The 20894-nt window shown below is 48.5% G+C and overlaps 1 protein-coding gene across 1 annotated transcript; it reads right to left on the bottom strand.

The window, feature by feature from the left end:
• Window positions 1–12544: 12544 nt before the first annotated feature.
• Window positions 12545–14480, bottom strand: LOC107546777 (putative receptor-like protein kinase). Its single transcript, NM_001322954.1, has 2 exons — window positions 13988–14480; window positions 12545–13884 (listed from the first exon to the last, which is right to left on the bottom strand). The coding sequence occupies exons 1-2, from the start codon at window positions 14355–14357 to the stop codon at window positions 13196–13198; spliced, it is 1059 nt and encodes a 352-aa protein (NP_001309883.1). The 5' UTR covers window positions 14358–14480; the 3' UTR covers window positions 12545–13195.
• Window positions 14481–20894: the final 6414 nt, after the last annotated feature.

Genomic DNA, 20894 nt, shown 5'->3' with positions numbered 1-20894 from the left:
CAGGTAGCCATTGGCGCCGAAATAGCCGTTGCCCCGCTGTTACACCGGACAGTCTGGTGTACACCGGACAGTTCGGTGAATTTTAGCGGAGCAGCTGAAATGAATTCCCGAGGCTGGCGAGTTCCAGAGGCCGCTCTTCCTTGGAGCACCGGACCCTCCGGTGTAACATGTCCGGTGTACACCGGACAGTCCGGTGAATTATAGCGGAGTTGCCTCTGGAATTTCCCGAAGGTGACGAGTTTGGAGTTGGCGTGCTCTGGTGCACCGGACATGTCCGGTGGCACACCGGACAGTCGGGTGCGCCAGACCAGAGGTGCCTTCGGTTGTCCCTTGCTCCTTTGTTTGAACCCAATACTTGGTCTTTTTATTGGCTAAGTGTGAACCTTTGGCACCTGTATAACTTATACACTAGAGCAAACTAGTTAGTCCAATATTTGTGTTGGGCAATTCAACCACCAAAATTAATTAGGGACTAGGTGTAAGCCTAATTCCCTTTCAATCTCCCCCTTTTTGGTGATTGATGCCAACACAAACCAAAGCAAATATAAAAGTGCATAAATGAACTAGTTTGCATAATGTAAGTGCAAAGGTAGCTTGGAATTGAGCCAATAAAAGTTACTTACTAGATGTGCATGGATTGTTTCTTTATTTATAACATTTTGGACCACGCTTGCACCACATGTTTTGTTTTTGCAAATTCTTTTTGTAAGTCCTTTTCAAAGTCCTTTTGCAACATAGTCAGAGGTAAATGAATAAGATTTTTCAAAGCATTTTCATGTTTGAAATTTTCTCCCCTCTTGCACCACATGTTTTGTTTTTGCAAATTCTTTTTGTAAATCCTTTTCAAAGTCCTTTTGCAACATAGTCAGAGGTAAATGAATAAGATTTTTCAAAGCATTTTCAAGTTTGAAATTTTCTCCCCTTGTTTCAAATGCTTTTCCTTTGACTAAACAAAACTCCCCCTCAAATAAATTCTCCTCTTAGTGTTCAAGAGGGTTTTAAGATATCAACTTTTGAAAATACTACTTGCTCCCCCTTTAGAACACAAAGAGATACCAATTTGAAATTTTCCAATTGAAAACCATTAATTTTTAAAATTAGGGTGGTGGTGCGGTCCTTTTGCTTTGGGCTCATACTTTCTCCCCCTTTGGCATGAATCGCCAAAAACGGATACTTTGAGTGAGATATAAGCCCTTGCCTAACTATTTTCTCCCCTTTGGCAAATAAAACATAAGAGTGAAGATTATACCAAAGACGGAGAGTGATGCGGAGCGACGGCGAAGGATGAGTAGTAGAGTGGAGTGGAAGCCTTGTCTTCGCCGAAGACTCCAATTTCCTTTCAATATACCTATGACTTGGTTTGAAATACACTTAAAAACACATTAGTCATAGCATATATCAAAGAGACATGATCAAAGGTATACTTATGAGCTATGTGAGCAAATTAGCAAAAGAAGTTCCTAGACTCAAGAATATTGAGCTCATGCCTAAGTCTGGTAAAAGATTGTTCATCAAGTGGCTTGGTAAAGATATCGGATAATTGATCTTTAGTGTTAATGTATGAAATCTCGATATCCCCCTTTTGTTGGTGATCCCGAAGAAAATGATACCGAATGGCTATGTGCTTAGTGCGGCTATGCTCAACGGGATTATCCGCCATGCGGATTGCACTCTCATTATCACATAGAAGAGGAACTTTGGTTAATTTGTAACCATAGTCCCGCAGGGTTTGCCTCATCCAAAGCAATTGCGCGCAACAATGGCCTGCGGCAATATACTCGGCCTCGGCGGTAGAAAGAGCGACCGAATTTTGCTTCTTTGAAGCCCAAGACACCAAGGATCTTCCCAAGAACTGGCAAGTCCCCGATGTGCTCTTCCTATTAATCTTACACCCCGCCCAATCGGCATCCGAATAACCAATCAAATCAAATGTGGATCCCCGAGGGTACCAAAGCCCAAACTTAGGAGTATAAGCCAAATATCTCAAGATTCGTTTTACGGCCGTAAGGTGGGATTCCTTAGGGTCGGATTGGAATCTTGCACACATGCAAACTGAAAGCATAATGTCCGGTCGAGATGCACATAAATAGAGTAATGAACCAATCATCGACCGGTATACCTTTTGATCCACGGACTTACCTCCCGTGTCGAGGTCGAGATGCCCATTTGTTCCCATGGGTGTCTTGATGGGCTTGGCATCCTTCATTCCAAACTTGCTTAGAATGTCTTGAGTATACTTGGTTTGGCTAATGAAGGTGCCCTCTTGGAGTTGCTTGACTTGGAATCCTAGAATATATTTCAACTCCCCCATCATAGACATCTTGAATTTCTGTGTCATGATCCTACTAAATTCTTCACATGTAGATTCGTTAGTAGACCCAAATATAATATCATCAACATAAATTTGGCATACAAACAAATCATTGTTAAGAGTTTTAGTGAATAAAGTAGGATCGGCTTTTCCGACTTTGAAGCCATTAGCAATAAGGAAATCTCTAAGGCATTCATACCATGCTCTTGGGGCTTGCTTGAGCCCATAAAGCGCCTTAGAGAGCCTATAGACATGGTTAGGGTACTCACTATCTTCAAAGCCGGGAGGTTGCTCAACATAGACCTCCTCCTTGATCGGTCCGTTGAGGAAGGCACTCTTCACGTCCATTTGGTAAAGCTTGAAGCCATGGTAAGTAGCATAGGCCAATAATATACGAATTGACTCAAGCCTAGCTACAGGTGCATAGATTTCACCAAAATCCAAACCTTCGACTTGTGAATACCCCTTGGCCACGAGTCGAGCTTTGTTCCTTGTCACCACACCATGCTCGTCTTGCTTGTTACGGAAGACCCACTTGGTTCCTACAACATTTTGATTAGGACGTGGAACTAAAAGCCATACCTCGTTCCTCGTGAAATTGTTGAGCTCCTCTTGCATCGCCATCACCCAATCCGAATCTTGTAGTGCTTCCTCTACCCCCCTTATGAATGTCGCTGAGGATGGTGTCGACGGGGTGATCTCGTTGGATTGCTTGGTGGACTCTTGGGTGTGGCGGCCTTGGTTGTTCATCCTCCTTGTCTTGATCATTTGCATCTCCCCCTTGATCGTTGCCGTCATCTTGAGGGGGCTCATCTCTTTGATCTTCTCCTTCATCAACTTGAGCCTCGACCTCATTTTGGGTTGGCGGAGATGCTTGCGTGGAGGAGGATGGTTGATCTTGTGTATGTGGAGGCTCTTCGGATTCCTTAGGACACACATCCCCAATGGACATGTTCCTTAGCGTGATACATGGAGCCTGTTCTTCACCTATCTCATCAAGATCAACTTGCTCTACTTGAGAGCCGTTAGTCTCATCAAACACAACGTCACAAGAAACTTCAACTAGTCCTGAGGACTTGTTAAAGACTCTATATGCCCTTGTGTTTGAATCATATCCTAGTAAAAAGCCTTCTACAGTTTTAGGAGCAAATTTAGATTTTTCTACCTCTTTTGACAAGAATAAAACATTTGCTACCAAAAACTCTAAAATATGAAATATTGGGCTTTTTACCGGTTAGGAGTTCATAGGATGTCTTCTTGAGGATTCGGTGTAGATATAACCGGTTGATGGCGTAGCAGGCGGTGTTGACCGCCTCGGCCCAAAACCGATCCGGTGTCTTGTACTCATCAAGCATGGTTCTTGCCATGTCCAATAGAGTTCGATTCTTCCTCTCCACTACATCATTTTGTTGTGGAGTGTAGGGAGAAGAAAACTCATGCTTGATGCCCTCCTCCTCAAGGAAGCTTTCTATTTATGAGTTCTTGAACTCCGTCCCATTGTCGCTTCTAATTTTCTTGATCCTTAAGTCGAACTCATTTTGAGCCCGTCTCAAGAATCCCTTTAAGGTCTCTTGGGTATGGGATTTTTCCTGCAAAAAGAACACCCAAGTGAAGCGAGAATAATCATCCACAATAACTAGACAGTACTTACTCCCGACGATGCTTATGTAAGCAATCGGGCCGAATAAATCCATGTGTAGGAGCTCCAGTGGCCTGTCACTTGTCATGATGTTCTTGTGTGAATGATGAGTGCCAACTTGCTTCCCGGCTTGGCATGCGCTACAAATCATGTCTTTCTCAAAATGAACATTTGTTAGTCCTAAAATGTGCTCTCCCTTTAGAAGCTTATGAAGATTCTTCATTCCAACATGGGTTAGTCGGCGGTGCCAGAGCCAACCCAAGTTAGTCTTAGCAACCAAGCAAGTGTCGAGTTCAGCTCTATCAAAATCTACCAAGTATAGCTGACCCTCTAACACTCCCTTAAATGCTATTGAATCATCATTCCTTCTAAAGACAGTGACACCTACATCAGTAAATAGACAGTTGTAGCCCATTTGACATAATTGGGATACGGAAAGCAAATTGTAATCTAAAGAATCTATAAGAAAAACATTGAAAATAGTATGGTCAGGTGATATAGCAATTTTACCCAATCCTTTGACCAAACCTTGATTTCCATCCCCGAATGTGATAGCTCGTTAGGGATCTTGGGTTTTCTCATATGAGGAGAACATCTTCTTCTCCCCTGTCATGTGGTTTGTGCACCCGCTATCGAGTATCCAACTTGAGCCCCCGGATGCATAAACCTACAAAACAATTTTAGTTTTTGACTTTAGGTACCCAAACGGTTTTGGGTCCTTTGGCATTAGAAACAAGAACTTTGGGTACCCAAACACAAGTCTTGGAGCCCTTGTGTTTGCCCCCAACAAACTTGGCAACTACCTTGCCGGATTTGTTAGTAAGAACATAAGATGCATCAAAGGTCTTAAATGAAATGCCATGATCATTTGATGCACTAGGAGTTTTCTTTCTAGGCAACTTAGCACGGGTTTGTTGCCTAGAGCTAGATGTCTCACCCTTATACATAAAAGCATGGTTAGGGCCAGAGTGAGACTTCCTAGAATGAATTTTCTTAATTTTGCTCTCGGGATAACCGGCAGGGTACAAAATGTAACCCTCGTTATCCTGAGGCATGGGAGCCTTGCCCTTAACAAAGTTAGACAAGTTTTTAGGAGGGGCATTAAGTTTGACATTGTCTCCCCTTTGGAAGCCAATGCCATCCTTGATGCCAAGCGTCTCCCATTATAGAGCATACTTCTAGCAAATTTAAACTTTTCATTTTCTAAGTTATGCTCGGCAATTTTAGCATCTAATATTGCTATATGATCATTTTGTTGTTTAATTAAAGCCATGTGATCATGAATAGCATTGATATCAACATCTCTACATCTAGTACAAATAGAAGTGTGCTCAACGGTAGATGTAGAGGGTTTGCAAGATTTTAATTCTACAACCTTAGCATGCAACATATCATTCTTAGTTCTAAGGTCGGAAATAGTAGTGTTGCAAACATCTAATTCTTTAGCCTTAGCAATCAATTTCTCATTCTCATTTCTAAGGCTAGCAATAGAGACATTCAACTCATCAATCCTAGCAAGTAAATCAACATTACCATTTGTAGGATTGGAAGTTGAATCAACACAAACATGAGAATCAACCTTAGCAATTAATTTAGCATTTTCATTTCTAAGGTTGGCAATAGTGTCATGACATGTGCTTAGCTCACTAGATAATTTTTCACATTTTTCTACCTCTAGAGCATAAGCATTCTTAACCTTAACATGTTTCTTGTTTTCTTTAATTAGAAAATCCTCTTGGGAATCCAAAAGGTCATCTTTTTCATGAATGGCACTAATCAATTCATTTAACTTTTCCTTTTGTTCCATGTTAAGGTTGGCAAAAAGGGTACGCAAATTATTTTCCTCATCACTAGCATTATCATCACTGGATGACTCATATTTAGTGGAGGATTTAGATTTAACCTTCTTCCTTTTGCCGTCCTTTGCCATGAGGCACTTGTGGCCAACGTTGGGGAAGAGGAGTCCCTTGGTGACGGCGATGTTGGCGGCGTCCTCATCGTCGGAGGAGGAGTCGGTGGAGCTCTCGTCGGAGTTCCACTCGCGGCACACGTGGGCATCGCCGCCCCTCTTCTTGTGGTACCTCTTCTTTTCTCTCCTCTTGCCCTTCTTGTCGTTATCCCTGTCACTGTCACTTGATAATGGACATTTAGCAATAAAGTGACCGGGCTTACCACACTTGTAGCAAACCTTCTTGGAACGGGATTTGTAGTCTTTCCCCTTCCGTTGCTTGAGGATTTGGCGAAAGCTTTTGATGATTAAAGCCATCTCCTCATTGTCGAGCTTGGAGGCGTCAATTGGTTGTCTACTCGGTGTAGACTCCTCCTTCTTCTCCTCTGTCGCCTTAAATGCCACCGGTTGTGCTTCGGACGTGGAGGGTTCATCAAGCTCGTTGATCTTCTTTGATCCTTTAATCATACATTCAAAGCTCACAAAATTCCCGATTACTTCCTCGGGAGTCATTAGTGTGTATCTAGGATTACCACAAATTAATTGAACTTGAGTGGGGTTAAGGAAAATAAGAGATCTTAGAATAACCTTAACCACCTCGTGGTCGTCCCACTTCTTACTCCCGAGGTTGCGCACTTGGTTCACCAAGGTCTTGAGCCGGTTGTACATATCTTGTGGCTCCTCCCCTTGGCGAAGACGAAAGCGACCGAGCTCCCCCTCGATCGTTTCCCGCTTGGTAATCTTGGTGAGTTCATCACCCTCGTGCGCGGTCTTGAGAAGGTCCCAAATTTCCTTTGCATTCTTTAACCCTTGCACCTTATTGTATTCCTCCTTGCTTAGAGAGGCGAGGAGTATGGTTGTAGCTTGGGAGTTGAAGTGCTCGATTTGGGCCACTTCGTCCGTATCATAATCCTCATCCCCTATGGATGGTACCTGTGCTCCAAACTCAACAACATTCCATATACTTTTGTGGAGTGAGGTTAGATAAAATTTCATTAAATCACTCCACCTAGCATAATCTTCGCCATCAAAAGTTGGCGGTTTGCCTAATGGAACGGAAAGTAATGGAGTATGTCTAGATGTACGAGGATAGTGTAAGGGGATCTTACTAAACTTCTTGCGCTCTTGGCGCTTAGAAGTTACGGACGGCGCATCGGAGTCGGAGGTTGATGTTGATGAAGTGTCGGTCTCGTAGTAGACCACCTTCCTCATCCTCTTGTGCTTGTCGCCTTTCCGATGCGACTTGTGGGAAGAAGATTTTTCCTTCTTCTCTTTGTGGTGTGAGGAAGAAGATCTTTTCTCCTTCCGTTTGGAGGAGTCCTTCTTCTTCTCCTTCCTCTTGGTACGGGACTCTTCCGATGAAGTGCTCCCTTGGCTCGTAGTGGGCTTGTCGCCGGTCTCCATCTCCCTCTTGGTGTGATCTCCTGACATCACTTCGAGCGGTTAGGCTCTAATGAAGCACCGGGCTCTGATACCAATTGAAAGTCGCCTAGAGGGGGGGTGAATAGGGCAAAACTGAAATTCTCAAAAATAATCACAACTACAAGCTGGGTTAGCGTTAGAAATATAATAGAGTCCGCAAGAGAGGGTGCAAAACAAATCGCAAGCGAATAAAGAAGTGAGGCACGCGGATTTGTTTTACCGAGGTTCGGTTCTCTCAAACCTACTCCCCGTTGAGGAGGCCACAAAGGCCGGGTCTCTTTCAACCCTTACCCTCTCTCAAACGGTCCCTCAGACCGAGTGAGCTTTCTCTTCTCAATCACTTGGAACACAAAGTTCCCACAAGGACCACCACAAGATTGGTGTCTCTTGCCTCAATTACAAGTGAGTTTGATCGCAAGAAAGAATCAAGAAAGAAGAAAGCAATCCAAGCGCAAGAGCTCGAAAGAACACAAGCAAATCTCTCTCTCTAATCACTAGGGCGTTGTGTGGAATTTGGAGAGGATTTGATCTCTTGAATGTGTCTAGAATTGAATGCTAGAGCTCTTGTAAGTAGTTGGGAAGTGGAAAACTTGGATGACTTGAATGTGGGGTGGTTGGGGTATTTATAGCCCCAACCACCAAACTAGCCGTTTGGTGAGGCTGTCTGTTCGATGGCGCACCGGACAGTCCGGTGCGACAGCCACGTCACCAAAAGCTGTTGGGTTCGACCGTTGGAGCTCTGTCTTCTGGGCCCGCCTGGATGTCCGGTGGCGCACCGGACATGCACTGTAGATTGTCCGGTGCGCCAGTATGGGCGTGCCTGACCTCTGCGCGCGCAGCGCGTGCATTTAATGCGTCGCAGGTAGCCGTTGGCGCCGAAATAGTCGTTGCCCCGCTGTTACACCGGACAGTCCGGTGAATTTTAGCGGAGCAGCTGAAATGAATTCCCGAGGCTGGCGAGTTCCGGAGGCCGCTCTTCCTTGGAGCACCGGACATGTCCGGTGTACACCGAACAGTCCGGTGAATTATAGCGGAGTTGCCTCTGGAATTTCCCGAAGGTGACGAGTTTGGAGTTGGCGTCCTCTGGTGCACCGGACATGTCCGGTGGCACACCGGACAGTCCGGTGCGCCAGACCAGAGGTGCCTTCGGTTGTCCCTTGCTCCTTTGTTTGAACCCAATACTTGGTCTTTTTATTGGCTAAGTGTGAACCTTTGGCACCTGTATAACTTATACACTAGAGCAAACTAGTTAGTCTAATATTTGTGTTGGGCAATTCAACCACCAAAATTAATTAGGGACTAGGTGTAAGCCTAATTCCCTTTCAGACCCTCAACCGGACCGACTAGTGAATTTTGTGTCGCGTACCCCTGTCCAGATGGGTTGATGCAAGATGGAACACAAGAGGAGGGATGAGGCTTATATTATCTTGCACCGGGGTGCTTGCAGTAGGGGTTACAAGCTTCGCGAGAGAGGGAACGGGTCCTAGGTCTCTTGAGAGGTCTAGTGTTGCGGAGTGGAGTTCGACGTTTGAGTGAGTCTGTCTCCGTCGTCCTTATTTCCCGTGCTCTCCCTCGAGAAGGCCCTGGGCATACCCTTTTATAGATACAAGGGGATGGTCCAACTGTACATATGGGGTGTTGCTATGTGCTAACGTGGCCTGCGGAGAAGTGCTTGAGCCCTGTAGAAGCGTAGCTGGCAGTGCGGTCCTGGGTCCTGCTGACGTTTCTTTGCCTTCGTAGAGAGCTTGAGGACTATTGACGTCATGGACGCATGCGGGGAACCATCATTACCTGTTGCTGGAGTAATCTAGATGTGATTATGGTCTTGTTCCTTCGTAGCCTGAGGCGGCTAGCTAGTGGTAGGGTAATGATGTATCCCCTGTAGCGTAGTCGGTCCGAGACCAAGGTCGGGCGAGGCAGTGACTTCTCCTGAGGCCGAGGTCGAGGTCGGGCGAGGCAGAGACCTTCTCCTGAGGCCGAGGCTGAGGCCGGGGTCGGGCGAGGCGGAGATCCCTGTTGCGCCCGAGGCTGAACTCGGGAGAAGCCGTGACTCACTGTTGTTAGCCTTACCCTGGTGGTTGGCACAGTAGTCGAAACAGGGTGAATAGTGTTGTTTTCCTATCAGAACGATCAGCAAAGGGGTGAAGTGACTGCGGTCACTTCGACCTTACCAACTGAGGCGCGCGTGTCAGGATAAGGTGTCAGGCGATCCTTGCATTAAATGTGCATGCGATACGGTCGGTGGTAAGGCGATTTGGTCGGGGTTGCTATACGACAATGTCTACCCGAGCTTAGCCTCGGACGAGCCGGGGGTGCGCCCGCTGCCTGAAGGGGCCCTCGGGCAAGGCGTAAATCCGTCCGGGACCACTGTTCTTGCCCGAGGCCGGGTTCGGGCGAGACGAGATCGCGTCCCTTGGTAGATGAGGCTTTAACTTTGCGCTGCGCTTATCAGCCTTCACGATCTGTTTTGAAGATGTTTTTTAGCCATGCTTAGGAGTATTGGGGGTACCCCTAATTACGGTACCCGACAAATATATGTAAATAAATATCTCCAGAATTAGTATCTCTAAAGGTTGCAAGTATAAATTGTAATAATGGGTCACAAGGGTTTGAATTAAATTTGAATTTAAAGTGAAATTTGAAAATGGAGAAAAGAAAGTGGGAAAATAAAAAAAGAAAAGGTCAAAACACCGTTTTGGGCCAGCTCCTGACCATTTCAGCCTATTGCTCCTTTAACACCCGCGCGCGCCCAACCTTCCCCTGTGCGCACGACACTGGCAGGCGGGCCCGGGTCAACAGACGCTGCACGCGCGAGCTGGTTCTATGTTGCGGGGTCTGGTCGTCAGTGGCCGAGTGTTCTCCCCGCGCCTGGCGCTAAGTCACTGACGCATGGGTCGACTCTATCAGCTTCTCTCCTCAACGGAACCGACCGCACCCACCGCCACGGTTTGTGCCGGCAATCCTGCACCGGTCGTTTCCCTCGCAACTAGATAATGGGGGGAGAAAGATTCCTGGGCCACGCTCGCCACACCATCTCACACTACCTTTTTACACCGAGACCAGAACATCACAAATAACTCCGCCGCGACGAACCAAGTGTAGTCGGAGAGAGAGCGCCGCCATCCACATCTGCCGCCGGTCCGACCTCGGGTAGCGGGTTGGGAAGGAGCGCGAACCCGGGAATTACTGGTCCGTCGATTGCGTAGGCTCTTGTGCGAGCAGGTTCTCGGCAATTGCTCACCGGAACAACGCTCGGTCGCAAGATCCGCCGTCCACCACTGTCGCCTTTGCCGTGTCATTGCCGCTGGTATGGGCCTCTCTGCATTTCTGCCATCGCCTCGTAAACGTTTAGCACTTCGACTGAAGCGTAAGACGTCTGGAGCGCCGGTGGGCTTAGCTCCGGTGGCGCTCTGCCGTGGGGATCCTAGTGCCATCGTCTGTGCGGTCTGGAGGTGGGGGACGACGTGGCTACTGTCACTCGGTTGATGAACGGTTGTGATTAGAACATGAAGATACCCCTTCACTAGATAGATCTGGTCCATTGGATCGTAATCGGATGACTTAGATTAGACAACATAATTTATGGAACTTAAACTTAATTTGTCATCTCATTGCATCTGGGATTATTTTATTATCACTTTTATTTATTATTTCTAAGGTTCGGTATTTACTTACACTTAGTAAATGCTAATAAAATTTTGACCAACATATAAAAGCAATGCTCAGCTTCAACCTTTATTTCATTGATCATCCTTACACTTCATGAACTCCCACCTTTGGTGAGTTCATGCCACATTATTTGCACAACTTGTTGAGCGATGAACATGTGTGAGCTCACCCTTGCTATCTCACACCCCTCACAGGAGAAGAACAGGTGATCGAAGAGGAGCCGCCTAACACTGAGGCATTCGACTTGATCTAGGTGGCGTCTCCCAGTCAACTTTCTGGCGCTAAGGATAGATTTTAGTTCCTGCTATATTCATCTTTTATTTTGTAAGACTTCCGCTATGTAATAAGTACTCTGATTTTATTGTGACATTTATCTCTATATACTCTGTTATTATATATATGTTGTCTAATTTGGCACATGTATGAGATGCATCCGGCTTTGTTCCTTAAAGCCCAGGTGTAACAATATCGAGGAAGGTGTGTCACGTGCTCGTAAATATGATTAAAACAATGGACGACGCAAGATAAATGCACTAACCTCCTGCGAACAGTAAACAGAACAACTAAAGCAACCCAGCTTTCTCTAATGCGGAACTGTCATAACCCATGACGAGGCAGATGGCCGTCGCGTCGGCGGCTGCCGAAACACGAAAGAGATGGCGGGCCAATGTCCACGTCGGTCCGGGTGCGCCATCACCGACGGAGACTCGCCACCAGCCGCCAATACGGCGCGGTGCACGCGCCGCTCGCCCCCGCCGTCCGCACGTGACCGCTTCCCCGGCGACCGACGACGCACCGTTTGTATGCCTGTGCAGCGCCGGCCGGCACGAGCACCGTGACGTGAGGCGCTCCGGGCCGTGTCACGGTGTCTCCGTGTGGGGGGATTACGGGTTGTGCGTGTGCTCGCACGTCCACGTCCAGTTCCGAGCTCTGTTTTTGTCGCGTTGGGCAAGCGAGACATGTTGCTGTGACGGTCCGCGCCAACAACAAATGCGTGCCAGTTCAGGGAAAAAAATACACTGTGCGCGCCTAGTTTAGGAGCACATGCGTCCCTCTCAACGGTTTTGTTAAAGTCAAGCTCTGCACCGGCTGGTCCGTCGTGCCGTGCTAAACACCACAAGTATGTCTACTCATTTAACTTCCGCTACTAGTTTTTTTTCCTATTTAAAGTTTACCAATATAGGAGTAGACAATTCAGCAGAAATGAGCTAAACTAAACTTAGTGAATGGAAGATGAGGTAATGCATGTAACCACACAGTTCTATTTGAATTTTTTTCCGTTTCTCTTTCTTAATTAATGAAAAGTCACACAGTTCATACTGGGTTAATCGTTTTTTAAGTACGAACAATTTATCATTCTACAAATGAGAACAGTTGTTTGGCTACATGTTGCTTCTTTCACGCATTTTGCACAGCAAATTAGAAAAAAAGAAAAAAAGAGAAAAGTATATAGTTTTTTTGACCAATAACATACGTGATAGTATTTTCTTATGTCAAGTGGTAGCAGGGTATGGGTTGGCAGTACACTCGGTCAGAGAGCAGGAGGCGAGTATGTGCGTTCAAAACGCTTTGATGCAAACACCCAATTATTATTTCAGCACGACCACTGGCGGCGGAATAAAAGTCGTATGGACGCCCATTTGTTTTTGAACCAGGACTGTGCCGTTCTGCGAAGGGCACATTTTCGAGATGCGATTTCTTTTGTTCATTCACGCAGCGTTCACAAACCAAGCCCTCAACAAATCCTATACAAATCCAAATCTAGCTAAATTATAGGTACAGACAACGGCAAGGAAGAAACACCCGATGCACTTTACAAAAAAAAAGAACCCACTAATAAGAATCAACAAAATCTTGGAATCGTGCGCTGCAAAGATCCTCTCTCTCTCTCTCTTTTTTTTGTCTCTCTCAAGTAGATGCCGCTTTGGCATAATATGATGGAAATCCCCATCAGCACACAACTTAGCTCTGCCTTTTTATCTCCCCAAGTCTTCCCCTAATTTAGCTATGGAAATCAACGTTTTTTCACCACGCTTTTCTCCCCTATTTCTTTTTGATATGCTCGCCTACTAACAACGCTTTGTTCTCCTCGCAACCAATGGATGGGCGCCACGTGCGCGACGCATGCGCATCAGCACCGCAAGTTAACGACTCGGGGAGCCAGATCTGAGCGCGTCGGCGGAGGCGACGACTTTCCACTGGTGACTCACACCTTCCAGTGACCGTCCGATGCCATCCCCACGGCGGAGATGGATCCCTGCGCGCTCTGCTCCAGGGTGCGCACCACGTCGGCCATGGACGGCCGGAGGCTGGGGTTCTCGCCGACACAGGCCGCGGCCAGCGCCGCCACGGCGGCGGCCTCGGCGGCGTCGTAGGCGGTGCCGAGCCTCTCGTCGACCATCCCGCGGGGCGGGTCGCCGGCCCTGAGCCGCGGCGCGACGGCGGCGGTGAGGAGGCGGCCGCCCTCCTCCGCGCAGAAGGCCTCCATCCCCGTGAGGAGCTCCAGGAGCAGGACGCCGAAGCTGTACACGTCGCTCTTCTTGGTGACGACGCCCGAGCGGATGTAGTGCGGGTCGACGTACCCCGGGGAGCCGAGCATGGCGGTGCGCGCGGACGGCCGCGGGCGCACGGCGGCCGAGAACCCCGTCCGCGCCGACCCGAAGTCGCACAGCTTGGCGGACATGGCCGCGTCCAGGAGCACGTTGGAGGCCTTCACGTCGCCGTGCACCACCTGCGGCTCGCAGCGGTCGTGCAGGTACTCGAGCGCCCGCGCCACCTGCAGCGCCGCCGACACCCGCCGCGCCCACGGCATCGTCCCCGCCGCCTTGCCCCCGCCGTGGAGCCGCTCGTGCAGGTTCCCGTTCGCCGCGAACTCCAGCACCAGCACGCCTTCCTCTGCGCGTCGATAAGGCCACCGGAGCGTTTCGTCAGCAGCTCAAGCACAAGGCGAACTAGCGCGAGAGAGCGGAGCGTAGCAGAGGAGAGCAGAGCACCCAACCTTGCTGGTCGCAGAAGGCAAGGAGGCGGACGATGTGCGGGTGGCGGACGCGTCGGAGCGCGTCGAGCTCCTGGCGGAACACGCGGTGGAGGCGCTCGCTGCTGCGGTGGACCTTGACGGCGGCCAGCGCGCCGCCGGAGAGGCGCGCGAGGTACACGGTGCTGAACCCGCCCTCGCCGACGACGGCCGAGGTGAACCTGCCCGTCATCGCCTCCACCTGCGCCCACGACAGCCCCCGCGGCCCGGCTTCGGCGGCCCCCTTGTCGTCGAACGCCTCGAAACCCCCGTCCTCGTCGCCTTCCCGGTCGCCGGCCGCCGCATTGGCGCCGCACCCGCAGCAGAATAACCTGTAGTAACTCTGCACTCCCATCTTTGTCCAAGGAAGTTTCTTGCACAAAATAGACAGGAGAGGAGAGGAGACCGCAGAGGAGAGGACTTGTGGGTGATGAAGAAGGGAGGGAGATGGTGCCTCCGCCTGCCCTCTGCCTCTCTGTATTTGTATCTCTGTGTACTTGGGTTGGGGGAAGGCTTATATACAGGTCTGTCGGTGTGGGGTTAGGACGTGTGCTGTGGTGGTGATGAGGTAAGCAAGCGAGAAATTTATGCAGCAGTGGGTAGGCATGATGGGGGGTTTCTGACACGTGGGCCCATCTTACTCTCAAGTCTCCAATAGCGATATTGTGCCGCACCAAATATGCTTCGAACCAACCGTTTATCATTCAATATAATCTAGTCGTCCTCCATTATCCATGGAGTTCCATGGATTACATCGACATTTATCATGCGCTTGTTTAGACTCATAATAACTGGACCAGTACGCCAAGGCGTGAATGAACAGTAGAGGTGGTTCCTTCACGAACCGGGATGTCTCGCACCCACCGCTGATCGGTGATGGATGCAGCCTCCTGGGCACCGGGCAGGGCAGGTTCTTGAGATGACGGCACGACGTACGTTAATTAAGGGCTAGTAAGCAGGAAGCTTTAGCCGCATGTCAGTTTACCGCTGCCGAGCTCCGATCAGCTCAAATCAGGGAAAAAAAAAGAAGGTACTGATGACCGCTCACTCACCGCAGGCCGCAGCAGCAGTGGAAAACTACTACATTCACGGATTTGTTTTAACTAGCCAGCACTACGCTGTGGGGTCTGATTGGTTGTCCACACCAAGTCATCTCAAACCACCATATGTGTTAACTTTGTTTAAACTTATGTCGGTTGCCGGGGTTGCAAACTTATGTCGGTTGCCGGGGTTGCCGCCTTGCCGGAGACGTAGACGATATGAGTAGATGCAAATCAAATTATTTAAAAGCTATTAACCTGCATCTGTCCGCGCGTGCAAAATTACCATATGCAGCCGGCTAGAGAGGGTCCAGCTTGGCGCATATACACGAAGCCATCCAATCAAGCCAAGTACGCTAATGTGTAACCAGATATTATGTGCAAGCGTACAAGCGAACTTCTTAGTCTATTTGATCATGATTTAACCATATGCCAAATTCAACATTTAAATTCTTCCACCATCGATTTATATTAAAAATTCAACACTTAAATCCGATTACCTGTTCTCAGTTTGGAGTGGCCGCCAAGGGATGGTCAAAATGGACGCCAGGCCGACGGCGACGGGCGGACGGTAGGGAGCTGTGCTGCTGCAGCACACTGTGGGCCTGTGGCTGTTGGCGCAGCTGCAGGGCTGCCAGGGAGAGCGATGATGCGTGCAGTGCTGCAGGGACGAGGAGGACGCAGCGCGCGCGCATCCGAGAGTCGTCGTGATAAATGCGTTTGCTTCCTGTCTTGATGATATGACGAATTAGATGCAATCTCCATTTCCCGAACGAATTTCGCGTGTTGGTTCATGCATACGGTTGGGTCTCTCTAGTTAATTCACTGCAGGCTATAGTTTGGGAGAGCCCCTCAAATCCCCTGCAATTCTCTTGCTCATTCACATCGAGCTCAGCTCTATACAGGTATACATACATATACCTGTCTGTACTTCACGAGAAAGACCCTGCGCGCTGCAGTACGTAGCCAGCTGCTGATCAATGATCAGGTGAGCTTTGATCCGTGCCTGGGAGGGACCAAAAGGTTAAAAGTAGTAGCTAGCAAGCAAACTTTCCACGCGTACGGGCATGGCGAACCACGAGAACGCGCATCGGATTCCTGAACTGAACTGAACCTTCACAGGAACTCCGGCGCCTGCTCGCTCCTCGCCCGAATTTTTTGTATTTTAGCCCCTAAACTGAAGTAAATTCACGTTTAGACCTAAAAAAATTTTAAATGCAGTTTTGGACCCTTTGCTCGGCGCCATAGGCCGTGGCGCCGAGCTAACACAGCTCGGCGCCACAGCCTATGGCGCCGAGCTTCGTGACGTGTCATCCCGCGTGGCACCTAGCTCGGCGCCACAGATCTTGGCGCCGAGCTAGGAAATATCCGCCCGACGCCTTCCTCTCTGCCCGTTTCGTCTGTTTTTCAGTTTTCGCGCCGAGCCCACCGCCGCCGTTAGCAATTCGCTCGCCGCCCCGTCGCCGTCGCCTTCTCTCCGGCCACCTGCACGCCCTTCACCGGCGGCGCGGCCGCTAGTCTCCGGCCTCTCCGCCCGGCGAGCTCCGGCGAGCACAGCCGCGGTCGCTCGGCGAGCTCCGGCAAGCACAGCCGAGGTCGCCCGCCCCGTCCTCCTTCGTCGCCTGGGCCGGCCGCCGCCTAGCTCCCCGGCCACCGCGCAGCCTGCTCGCCGAGCTCGGGCCCCGGCAGCTCCGTCCCCGACCACCGCGCTGCCTGCTCGCCGCAGCTCCTTCCCCGACCGCCGCGCGCTCACTGCCTGCCACCGGTAATTTTATTTTTTTAATTTCTTAGTTAGTAAACTGTTAGGGTTTGTTAGTGGTTAGTAATTAGTTAGCTATCCAATTATTTATTGTTTAGTAAATAGTAGCTATTTTGTTGTTAGTGTTTATTAAAATAGTTAGCTAGTTTGTTGCGTAGTATATTGTTAGTGTTTAGTAAATTCTTAGTGATTATATAGCTACCATTTTGTTTAGGGCATTGATATTACATGTTTTCTGTGTTGGCAACCATCGTGTTGTCGTTTAGTCGCAGGTTTTATAAACATCACTTTACAGGGGAGGTGCTGCCAAATTTTTTACTGACAATTTTTTTGTACGTAGGTGTTCGTCCGACCGACTTGACCTTCTCCACCGTTAGCTGGAGTCGTACGCGTTCTCAGGTATACATAGTTTTCGTACATTATTTATAGATTATGTAATTTCGTTTGATGTGTTCATTTAATATTTACTATATGGTTATTAGTTAATATATATATATTACTTAGTAAGTTAGTAGGCTTAAGTATGTAGCCATTATTGAGTTAGTAATCCATTTTTGCAATAGATGGACAGCCTAGTAACACTATACCATGGAGGAAGGGTGGAGATAGATGCTTATGGGAGTGTTACTTTTGATGGTATGAAGATCGTCACCATGTTGTTCGTTGAAAGACCAACTTTTGACCAGCTTTTGGCTCGAGCTTGTGAGGAGATTAGTTGCGACATAAACGACCCTAGAATATCAATTCAGGGTTTGTTGTCCCATATTACATATGGAACAGTTGTCCGACGGTTGATCTCCATTACCTCAGAAGATGATTGGGTGATATATTTAAGAATTGTGAAGACGATGGTTCCACCGTGTTTGGATGTGGTTGTTCAAAAGTTACCTGTTAGTCATTGCGCAGGTCCAGTCGGGTTGTCTCCACAAATGCCAAATGCATCTCGTATTGAAGCTCCTTTGGTAGAGCTTCATGAAGAAGTCGTTGTTGTGCCCGATGCTCAATCGGGTCCGCACGAGTATGGGATTTGTGGGGCTTCTAATGCGGTGGTACCCCCCCAAGAGATCCCATTGACCCAGGATCCAGTTGACGATCATCCTAGTAAGTGTCTTCGACACATTGTTCGTATCCATCATTATTTCATTTGATTAGACTTTTTAATGTGGTTTTTCTTGCTCCGACCCGATGCAGGATCTCCACATATCGATAATGCTGATGTTCAGATTGATGTGCCTGTGTCATATAATATGGACAACATATGCAGGGCATCCAATAGTGTTGATGTTCAGATTGAGGATGAGGAGGAGCCATATGAGGCTGCACGGGCCGTAGATTCTGATGATGACCGTCCGGTTCAAGAAATGACCGAGCAAGAAATTGCACTCATAAGACGTTTGTGTCCGGAGCGAGACCCTGCAGTACATGAATTTAGCAGTTTAAGTCAATCCACCCGTGCGTATGCTGAAGGACGTGACGATGAACTGCTAGAGGCTCCGGATAACGCCGACAGCATTGAGATTAAGGTTGGCTTACTTTTCAAGGATCTGCCTACACTGAGACGATGGCTACAGGAATATTCTGTGAACCGGAAGAGGCCGTTCAAGGTGAGACATTCGTATGCACAGCGTCGTTACACTGTTGTGTGCGAGGTGCCAGAATGTAATTGGAGGGTATGTGCCCGAAGGCAGAAGGACACCGGAAAGTTTAAGATCACCAAAATTGTAGGTCCACACACTTGTGCCCAGACAGAGCTGAGCTCTAAGCATCGTCAGTTGACATCTACCCTGATTGCGAAAAGGATATTGGGGATATTGAAGGGTCAGCCAAACTTGAAGGTGAAGTCAATTATCGTGCTTTCTGGTGTTTCTCGCAGTGCGTAGAGGCCTTCAGGCATTGTCGTCCCGTGCTCTCTATTGATGGTACTTTTCTTCTTGGGAAGTATAAGGGCACATTGTTGGTTGCCATATCATGCGACGCAGATAACTCACTGGTTCCTTTGGCATTTGCTTTGGTGGAGAGGGAGAACAGAGATAGTTGGTCTTGGTTCTTGCGGCTTGTACGCATCCATGTCGTAGGCCCTGGACGCGAGGTTGGTGTCATATCTGACAGACACCAAGGTATTCTTAATGCAGTGCAAGAGCAGATTACTGGCTACGCACCCATGCACCACAGATGGTGCACTCGACATCTAGCAGAAAATCTTCTTCGAAAGGATCATAGCAAGGCTAACTTCCCCCTTTTTGAGGAGGTATGTCGTCATTTGGAGGTTTCGTTTTTCGAGGATAAGTTGAAGGAACTACAAGATGCAACAAATGCTGAAGGTAAGAACTGGATTGCTGGATTGCTGAGGGAACCGCACAAATGGACAAGGGCCTACGACGAAGGTGGCTGGCGGTTCGAGTTTCAGACTAGCAACATGGCCGAGTCATTTAACAGTGTGCTCAAGGGTATACGGGGCATGCCAGTCAATGCTATAGTAACATTCACTTTTTATAGGCTTGTGGCTTGGTTTAATGATAGACACGCGCAGGCCAAGGCAATGCAGACCCGAGGGCAGAGATGGGCACCTAAACCAACATCACACCTTAATAATGCAAAGGAACGTGCCCATAGACATGAGGTACAATGCTTTGATGAGGAGCTGGGTAAATACGAGGTAACAACACTAGGCGGCATAACTTCGGACGGTGAGGTGCGACCTTCGAGGACACATGTCGTGTTACTTGATGCATTCTGGTGCGGATGTGGTAAACCTAGACAATACCATTTTCCATGTTCTCATTATGTTGCGGCCGCACGTCATCGTAACTTTGCATTTGAGAGCAGAATACCTTCTGAGTTCAGTGTAGAGAGCTTAGTACGTACCTGGAGCCCTCGTTTTGGGCCATTTCTTGATGAGTCACAATGGCCAACGTACACCGGTCCGGTATACGTTGCTGATCCAGCGCATCGATGGGACAAACGTGGTAGTAGGAAAAGGAGCCGGTGCAACATGGTTATGGATCAGGTTTCCGGTCGCAGTAGGAGAGGACGAGCGTCCCCCTTTCTCGTGGACCCAGAGCAGAATGAATGCGGAAAATGCGGTAGACTTGGCCACAACTCACGTACATGCATTTGGACACTTAGTCAGGTGTGATATATTTTTTTATACACAAATTTTATTCTAATATGTCGATGTTTTTGTTACACTTTGTACACAACTTATATTCTAATATGTTGATATCTTAATTTGCAGGATGGCGCAGTTCCACTTGCTGGACCCTCACTACGACGAGCACCACAGGGGCCGTCTCACCGCAGAGGGAGAGGTAATATTTTGTTTGCTATATTTGCGACCTATATTTGAATTAATATATGCGACCTATATTTGACTAATGAAAAATCTTTTGATTGCTAGGTGTTGCCCGTTCTGCGGGTCCGGACCCACGACCGGTTTCTGGAGGAGATGAGGTACGATGAGAGGTACACTCCTCTCCTACAGAGGGCTGGCTTGGACGTCTTATCGTACCAGGTCCGCCGTGGGCTGCCCACTTTCAACCCAGCGGCGTTGACGGCTCTGGTCGACAGGTAAAGACTTCTCTAGTTGTTTAATATTTACAATTATCAAATCTACTTTGCATACTAATGATTTTTGTATTCTTTTGTCTTCCAATAGGTGGCGGCCAGAGACTCACACTTTCCACCTTCCCTGCGGTGAGATGACTGTGACGCTTGAAGATTGCCAGAAGATTCTTGGTCTCAGCATTATGGGTCGTCCAGTGACCGGTCAGGCATCACCAGGCGGTTGGAGGCAGAGGGTGGAGGCCTTTCTTGGGAGACTGCTTCCGGATGAGCTACGAGGTAGCCACAACACCGGAGTCCCACTGACCTGGCTTAGGCAGAGCTTTGGGCAGTGTCCACCTGGTGCAGATGAGCAGACGGTTGGATACCATTGTCGAGCTTGGATTCTCCATCTCTTTGGTTCAGTTCTTTTTCCAGACGCAACAGGCGACAGCGCGTCATGGATGTTTCTGCCCTGCCTGACTGACTGGGATACGACCGGAGGTTACAGCTGGGCTTCAGCAGTGTTGGCCTTCCTGTACAGGCAACTTTG

Source organism: Zea mays, chromosome 5 (genome assembly GCF_902167145.1).
Source record: "Zea mays cultivar B73 chromosome 5, Zm-B73-REFERENCE-NAM-5.0, whole genome shotgun sequence".
Taxonomy (NCBI): Eukaryota; Viridiplantae; Streptophyta; class Magnoliopsida; order Poales; family Poaceae; genus Zea; species Zea mays.
This window is presented reverse-complemented; position numbering and strand designations above follow the sequence as displayed.

Bases quoted from the DNA above. Each gene is read 5' to 3' on its own strand.
- LOC107546777 (NM_001322954.1), bottom strand. From the start codon at position 14,357: ATGGGAGTGCAGAGTTACTACAGGTTATTCTGCTGCGGGTGCGGCGCC. The intron at 13,885-13,987 runs GTTGGGTGCTCT...ATCGACGCGCAG, and splicing joins TGCCTTCTGCGACCAGCAAG to AGGAAGGCGTGCTGGTGCTG.